The 8,601-nt window shown below is 32.8% G+C and overlaps 1 protein-coding gene across 1 annotated transcript; it reads right to left on the bottom strand.

The window, feature by feature from the left end:
• Window positions 1–1,230: 1,230 nt before the first annotated feature.
• Window positions 1,231–6,789, bottom strand: LOC132713599 (uncharacterized; the record flags this gene model as incomplete). The annotated part of the gene is given in 3 exon segments (XM_060696243.1): window positions 1,231–1,386; window positions 4,777–4,912; window positions 6,051–6,789. Coding segments are annotated over 3 exon segments (421 nt in total), but the record flags the coding sequence as incomplete, so codon positions are not given.
• Between the last annotated feature and the right edge of the window lie 1,812 nt (window positions 6,790–8,601).

Raw genomic sequence — 8,601 nt, 5'->3', positions numbered from 1 at the left:
ACAGCTCACTTCATCAGCCGTATAATTCACATCATTTTACTGATGCTATTTAGCATTAATAATCGTAAATCTCTGACTTTGAAGATTTGAAAACAATGTTAGTTTGGTATCTTATTTAAAATTGACAAATTACCATGTAAAATATGAATGTGTGTACAAATTTGGTTTCTATGGCAATTTTAATGGTGTCAGTTTTTCTAAAATATCTAATACATTCTAAAATATATCCTTTTTCCTGAGTTGTTTTTCTAAACAAATACTTAAATGATGAGCATGTGTGTACGGTTTTGGTTTAGGTAATAATGCTGTACAATAAAGCAGGGCCATAACGCAATAAAGCATGAAGGGAATCAGTAACATTTCACTCATTTTAACTATGTACAGTTGATATCTAAAGGAGTTTTATACCTCAATAATAAATGCTAATATACCAAACGGCAATAACTACTGAAAACGCTTTGAATTAAAATGACATTTAATAAGCTTCATACTCGTAGCATATGTTTATGCACTCATGCAAAATTTTATCAGAACTTAACAACTTTCTTCATGAACGAAATAAAACTCAAAAATGACGCACAAACTTTGATGACATTATATGCGAAAAAATAAGTCCTTATCAATATCTATAAACACACCAGTTTCACGGACAAACAAATCTAACACACGCCAACAGATGTACAGATGCTTACTTAGTTTGAAATTTAACATATAATTAGTACATCGGTCAACTAAAGATGTATAAAGCAAATTGTCCAGCACTTGCCAAATAAAAAAACATCACACACGTGTTTTAGTTTAATAACCATCCTTCAGCAAATAATTCCTGTTGAGACCACTAATGTTATAATGATCATTTATTGCAGGTAAGCAAAGTTCAAGATCAAGCTATTTGGAAGAGGATGAAGCAAGACAACATTTTTTCTATTATAAGCACATTTCACTATACCTTCTGATTTGCATGCAGAGTTTTCCTGAATATGCTCAGTATCAGTGGACCATTTCAGAGAGATCTGTTCATCTTTCATAAGTATCAACAAGAGAATAATTGTAACATTTTTATTGAAAAAGTTTACTTCTGGTAAGAATTGAAACGGGTTAATTTCCAAACAGTAATTTTAATAATCTACATGTTCATAACCAGGCAAAACATGCATTCTGTATTTTAACAAATGTTTCGTTTCATATGAAATATATAAACTTAATAAATACACATGCAACATCATTTACCTCTGGAGCTAGGGCGTTGTTCTTTTGGTAAGGTGGTCAGATTTCTTGAGTTGGTATCTTGACGTGCAAGTACATCATTGTTATCATTATTTTGATACAAATTTTCTTGGGTATTCTCCGGTGATCTCTGCGAATTTTGTCTCTTGAAATATTTATCTGATAAAAATCACAAATAACACATTAATAAGTTTAATAATTACTTCATCATTTCAATAACAAAAACAAGAGAGCATCAATCACATTAAAGAGTTGATGAAGATCATTTAAATGTGACGGAAGGGTTTTTTAGATATCGATAGGGCAATGACCCAACTGATCTCAAACAATTGAAATATCATGGAAGTCATAATAATAAACAAGAAAATAATGAACATAAACATTGCAGTTGAAAACCATGATGAATTGATGATTTACTTATATGTCTGTTTTCTACAAGGTTTACATTATTGATCTTTATTCTAGACGGTGACTGCCAATATTATTCCTAAGCATAGAAATCTGAAACAAAATAACAATAATGATTCACTTCCAATATTTTCACCAGTTAAGCGATTTTTTTTTCTTTTAGATAGTGACTTTGATGTTTAGCTTAAGTGATGTTTTTTCCAGCAAGACCCTATTTTTTCAGACCAAAATTTTTTTTTAAATCAAACTAAACATAGTTTAAGAGATTTCAAACAATACTGAGGCAGAAAGCTTCAACATTCATGTTACAATGCCAGTAACCTAGATTATTAAGTTTCTTAATTAACACATCCAATGTATATACAAAGAGAAAATGCAATTTCATTAATTCCATTTTGTGAAAAGTGTCTTAATCCATTGTCTGTCAGTTGGTCCTATTGTTAAGCATTTTATCAGACAAAACCTAGTTTAAATTATCCACCATATTTATGGGAATACTTTATTGGAGTATTATTTCACCTGCGGACGTTAGTGTTTACAAACATTGGCCTCAACTGTGTGCAACCCGTTCTATGGCGAGCAAAAATAAAATATTTATCCATGTAATATACAATGTATTAGTACATTAACCCTTTCCCTCATGAGCATATTGTGAAAAAAGGTTGTTTTCATTGAAAAGCCTCCTGTTACAAGTTCAAACTGCTATGAAACTATGAAGAATCAAACTTGGCACAAATGTTGATTGGACCATTGCCTTTGTAACGACATGCTCAGTCTAAAATGTCCTGTTACCAACGAGAGGACATCTCAAAATTGCCAAAAACCACTATTTTGCCTTGATTTTTTCCATCAAAATTTATTTCAAAGTGCTGCAACTTCTCAAGGGATTGAGATAGCGTCCTATGCTTTTCAGCGTTGGTTACACAATACCTTATGATCGACCTGGGGTCATTTTTAGCCTCTCACAAGTCCAAAATTTTCTTGGCTGTGAGGGAGACTACCGCCCATCTTCAAACCCCCAAAAAGAAGGGGGCACATCATCCTTCTGGCAACCCCCTGATGTATCTTTTGGATTGCGGGCGGCACCGAAAAAGTGCTCACTTTTTTTACAACATTTCTCAAACGAAAGCATGTGTTTGGGGTCCAAATAGGACATTTTTTCACTATTTGAGACCTAAAAGACCGGGGGGTCGAAAGTGCCTTGTTCGCGTATATATGAGGTAAAGGGTTATCTGGCTGTTATGTTCAATAAACTTAAAATAATTTGTAAAATTTACTTTGACAGAATTCTCCGCTCGTTTAATAAAATAGCTGAGCCTTCAAGAAGAAAAAAGATAAAGAAAAAAACAAACCTTTCAATCACAATGTCTGGCAATATTGAGACATTTGAATATTCAATGACCTATTGTCGGTAATTTTCGGATTCTGAAGTAAACCATACGGATTTTAATGTATGGTAGTGTTACGTAGAAAAACTGGCATATAACTTGCCTTATTAGCCTCGATGATAAGGTGTTAGACTTTCAGTTAGGTTGAAAACTGTAGGTTCGAATCAAAGATTTTTTTTCATGTATGAATTTTATTTCATATTGTAAAACTTGACCATTATGTGCTTTGTGAATATACTGAAATTAATAAAATGGAAAGGTAAATTAAGTTAATTAAATATTATCAAAATTATGAAATTAAAATAAAAATGCTAGAAACACACGATTTGTTAAGTCATCTGTATGAAAACTACAAAAAATGGTTTGTACAAGATACGAACTCGCAATTATTTGGTCACTATTCTGAAGTACTTTACACTAGGCCATTAGGCAGAATTTATCGATTTAGTAACAGTATCTATAATATTATCAAAATATAATAAATTATGAAAACTATCGAAAAAAAAACTTCCGAAAATTGAGTCTCGGGTCAATATTGCCAAACAGTAGATATATACTCCTAAAGGAATCAAAGCACAGAAGACGCTGAAATTGTTTGGGTCTCAGAATGTCAGAAAGGTGAAGGTTGTGAGATTATAAAACAATTTGTTTTTGTATAGTGCCACCAATGATTTCCAGCGTTTTAATTGTAGTAGATTGGCTATAATTCTAATTGCAACACTGATATTCAATCCAATGTTTAATTTGAAAAAAAAAAATAGTTGCCTTAACTGGGAATTGAACTCCAGACCTTTTGCTTCCTATGCGAGCGCGCAACACGGACACGGTGAATTTATATGTTAACGGCATAAAGAAAATCATATTATTCTAAATTAGGGTTTGTAACGACGCTAACTTGTGTAAATAATCATGGCGCTTACTTTAAGCAAGTATATCTATAAAGAATAAAACAATATAAGAAATCTTCGATCATTCGGGAATTATTTTGCTTGAAAAATTTATGCGCCTGTCATGTGACCATATTTACGCAGTGATCTCCCCTGAATTTTTCGGCCTTTGTGTTACATATTAAGGAAAGTAACCGCTTAAAAAAGCGGACTACTTTCGGCATTTTCAATTAACAGCATTAGAGTCTGAAATTTCGCTACCATTATTTGTTTGGTCTGACGACCCAAACAAATAAAAATTTAACACTATAACAATGGCAATAGGTACGATAGCGACTTTTCTCAGTGCTTGATACTAAAACAACTGCGTCTGAGTCTGGATATGTTGAGTTTTCTAAGTTCAAATAGGGGCATAATTTTTTTTCAAAATCCATGTAACATTATATGTCTTGGAAAGAGGCCTCTTATTATTCTCTCATATTAGTGTGTGACGTTCAACCCATTCCCTTCAATAGTTTTTTGGAAAAACAACTTGCACGCCAAACTTAGCCGAAGTGTGACACCAACGCCTGATTGTAGTACACTTGCTCTCCCCATTTTCGAAAAGTCTAGCTAAAATGGGAGACAGTAAAAGATACACTCATTTACATAATTTGGTCAGCTTTGAATCATTCAGAGTTTGTATTCACTTAAACTCATAGAAGTGTGTGATGTATGCAAGACTATGTTAAGTATATCTGTATTAAGTCAATTTAAAAAAATACTTGAATATATAGAAATAACATCTTTAAAAAATATCATTACCAATCTGGTCATTTTATCCTTTAAAATCAAAAGATTACAATTTACAATTCAAAATTACCAACCATGCTTCCTAACATCAAGAGCCACTGGATCCATCCACGAAAACGCAAGAACAAACGTCACAGCTCGATTTTTTAGGGGTTCATAATATTCGTTGGTGCGTATCTTGAATGTGTAATTCCTTTTGTTAAAGCAAACCTAAAATATCAAAACACAAACTACCGATAATCTTTATGATCTTCTTGGAAAATAAGCAATAATCAATGTATTGTAAGTAATACAAAAGTCCCCTGCCGGTTAGAACCACACAAGAAGTATGACAAAACATTCTGAATTGCCATGGCCTTTCAACTGTGCCCTAAATGGAAGATATCAATGAAGATAATCTCATAATGTGTATCCTACCTATACAACCTAAAATAAAGAATATCAAATTTTCTCAGGACTTCTCGTAACTCTGCTTTATTTTAGGTTTATTTGTTTAAACAGTTCCGATTACTTTTAAAGTGATCTAAGGGCAGACCGACGGATTGAAAAACGAGGGGCAAACCTTTTGACCCTTCTGATAAATCCCAGTAACAGACTAAAATGGGTTTAATGACCATCATCTCCATTGCTATTAAGTTTCATCGACAAAATATCTGATACATTAAAAGTTATTACATAATTAAAAGAAATATGTTGTTATAATATTACAGATAGATCCAAATAAATAAATATTTTGCACTACTTAACGTTTAGTTATTGCCACAGGAAAGCGAGCCAGGAAATGACAATCCGATGTTCTCCCTATTGAGCAAACAGGAGGAAAAAAACATACACAGAAATGTAAACAGAGAATATTGATTTTAAATTTAACATGATGCACGCGCGTGCGTGCGTGGGTATGTGCGTGCGTGTATTAAAAAAAACAAATACGAATAAAGCTCATTTAAGAGTCAATTGACAGGATGTATATCAAACCGTATATAAACATAATGTCATATTTGAAAAAGTATCAAAATATTGTTTGATACAAATGATCAAACATATATCATTATCAATATATAATATATATATATATAATATTTATATATATATATATATATATATATATATATATATATATATATATATATATATATGAAAGAAAGGAAGTCATGAGCGGAAAAAATATACATAAAAAAAATCGCACGAAAAAATCGGCATTTATATATATAATATATATATATATATATCATATATATATATATATATATATAATATATATATATATATATATATATATATATATATTATATATATATATATATATAAGGATATATGTTTGATCATTTGTATCAATATATATATTTACCTCTGTAGATATTCGCCTCCCACTTGAGTCAACAGTCCCATTTATACGTGCAAGGCGCTCTTCAAATATTGGATGTTGCCAGTGATTGTCAGCCTTCACTTCCTTTCTTGTTCGTCCTTGCTTTGACATTGCTTCTCTCCATAAATGTCGAAGCCACTCTAAATCTACAATATCGTTTCCAGGAGACCTATTTCCAATCGCAAAAAATATTTTTGCTTTTTCTTTGAAAAGTTGTTCCCTGTTTCTAATATGACTGTTTGCTATGTAGGTCTCTTCCCATTCTTTAAGGAGAACACTATACGTTTCTGGATGTGACAAGCCTTCTATTCCTAACTCAGACCTTCCTGGTAGTATCCAATGCAAAAGCGCATAATAAAGATAAGCTTCCACATATTTCCTATCTTTTGCGTTCTTGTTTCGCTGTATCTTCCATAAATTAGTACTATAATTGAGCAAGCGTCTATATAAACCTGACTTGGCATTTATCTCCTCTGTGGACAACCTTATAATATTGTACCCTAAGTAAACTAACAAATCCCTCTCTTGTTCTGTAAAGTCTTTTTTTCTCTAAGCGTATTTCTGCCTCTTTTACTCGCTTTTCAAACTTTCAACGACTTTCTTTATCTGTGTGAGCTTTCATCAGAAGTTTTAATCCTACTCCAAATAGAAATTCGAACTGGGACGTGTGTTCCTTACTCCCATAGAACATTTCAAACTTTTCCCTTGGCCTTAATAAAAGAGTATCACCCCAAGGTGTGAAGACAGTTTTCAAATGGCGAGCCATATAGGCTCTTTCCTCAAGAGTACGAAGATACATTTCTAAGTGATGCTGAATTTCACTTTTTTCTTAAAAGTTTCAAGAGTGGGCGCTAATGCAACAATTTCTTTGTAAGGCGATGTTTCCAAGCAAATGTTATCCTCGTTCAAGAATTTCCAAAACGACTCTTTATCTTTATAACATTCAAACTTGTGAAAATGTTCCTGTAAGCTCAAAGCTGTCAAAACGATGTAGTAGTATCTTACCAGTTGTTGTCCGACCATTGCGTTTTACAAACATTAAAACATCTGCTTATAACGTCAATTACTTTGCGTTGTGCTTTTTCATCAGTGTCATTTTCTTCTTTTTTCTTCGAGGCTTAAAAATAGTGGAGAAAACTTCTGGACTTTTTTCTCACCCTTTTCGTCAGTAATAGACTCTCTTGAGGTAATCAAACTGCAAACTATCTTTACAAAATGCTTTGACATTGGGTTTGTTTCGCAAGCACGATTCTCGGTAACATTGAGAAGATCAACTACCATGTCTCGAAACGTTTTCTTATCAACTTGCATGATGTATTCTAGAACAGCTTTTGAGAATAGTTGCGACAGTAAACATACACCCATAAATGGACGAGTATCACTTTTTATTTCTCGATGAGTAATTAGCAACTGCATTGCATCTGTTATTCTGATGTTCCGTGTTTACCTATCTATTGCCTGAAGTTTCTGTCTCTTCTTTCGAGTGTATACAATACCAAATGGTCTGTCCACACACTGTTCTAGAGTTAACGTGTCTGGATCGTACACAGTATCGTTCATAACAGAATCAAAAATCGATTCTGGTACTGGATTGTCACTATCAAAACAGCAAATAACTGATAAATATCCAAGTACTTGCTTTTCTTTGTCATTTATGTCCTTAAATAGTCTTTGTGTTGTGTCCTTGATATATTTATTGTCAAACGAATGTCTCATTACGTTAAATGCAATAAGTGTTTTAATTTTCATGTTGTTATTTGATTCAAGTTCTTTAAATTTTTTATCAAACCATAACTGCTCTCGTTTTGTAAGGTTGTGTCGTAATACAACATCTCTAGATGCATGTGAGACAGGAACTCGTGTCACAATAAGCAACAAACAAAATAGTTTACCTGGTGAACCTTTTTTGTATGCTATTTCATCAACCTTTGCCTTCAGTAAATTTATATGCTCTTCATTTTTGTTATCAACTAAGACTAACACAGGTTTAGCATCAGATAAACGCTTCTCTTTGAACTCCTGAAATCGATATATTTCTTCTGCGGTATCTTCAGTAATCTTATGTACAATACAACATCTAAATGCTCTTTCTGGATTCCGACGTATCTGGCTAAACTGCCAGAGTAGATGTTTGCCAACAGTACTGCCACCAGCCCCAGGATTATGCTCGACGTAATGTGTGGTAAATCTATCCTTGCCCCCTTTTGATGAGATCTTGGAATTAATTTCCTCTTTATGGTGTTCAAATAAATCACGTGTTGCGACTTGTATGGCATAATAGAAGTTCCATATTGTAACAGCGTTTCCTTTATAGAAGTTCTCTTGTTCTTCAGTTCGCTTTCGTTTACAGTTTTCATCAGATTCTTCCTCTTCCATAAGACTACAGTGCTCTTCAGCAAAACCATCAACCAATTCAATATCCTTTAACTTAAGTGCATCCATTTCCGCACGTGTCATTTCTACTGCCTTGCCACTACTGTCTGGAAATTTAAACAAAACATCTTTATTTGGTTTAAAGACATTTTTAACTGTT

The sequence above is a fragment of the Ruditapes philippinarum genome, unplaced genomic scaffold (assembly GCF_026571515.1).
Source record: "Ruditapes philippinarum isolate M1 unplaced genomic scaffold, ASM2657151v2 ctg660_1_1_1_1, whole genome shotgun sequence".
Classification (NCBI taxonomy): domain Eukaryota; kingdom Metazoa; phylum Mollusca; class Bivalvia; order Venerida; family Veneridae; genus Ruditapes; species Ruditapes philippinarum.
The sequence above is the reverse complement of the archived record's forward strand: the minus strand, read 5'-3'. Positions and strand labels throughout refer to the sequence as shown.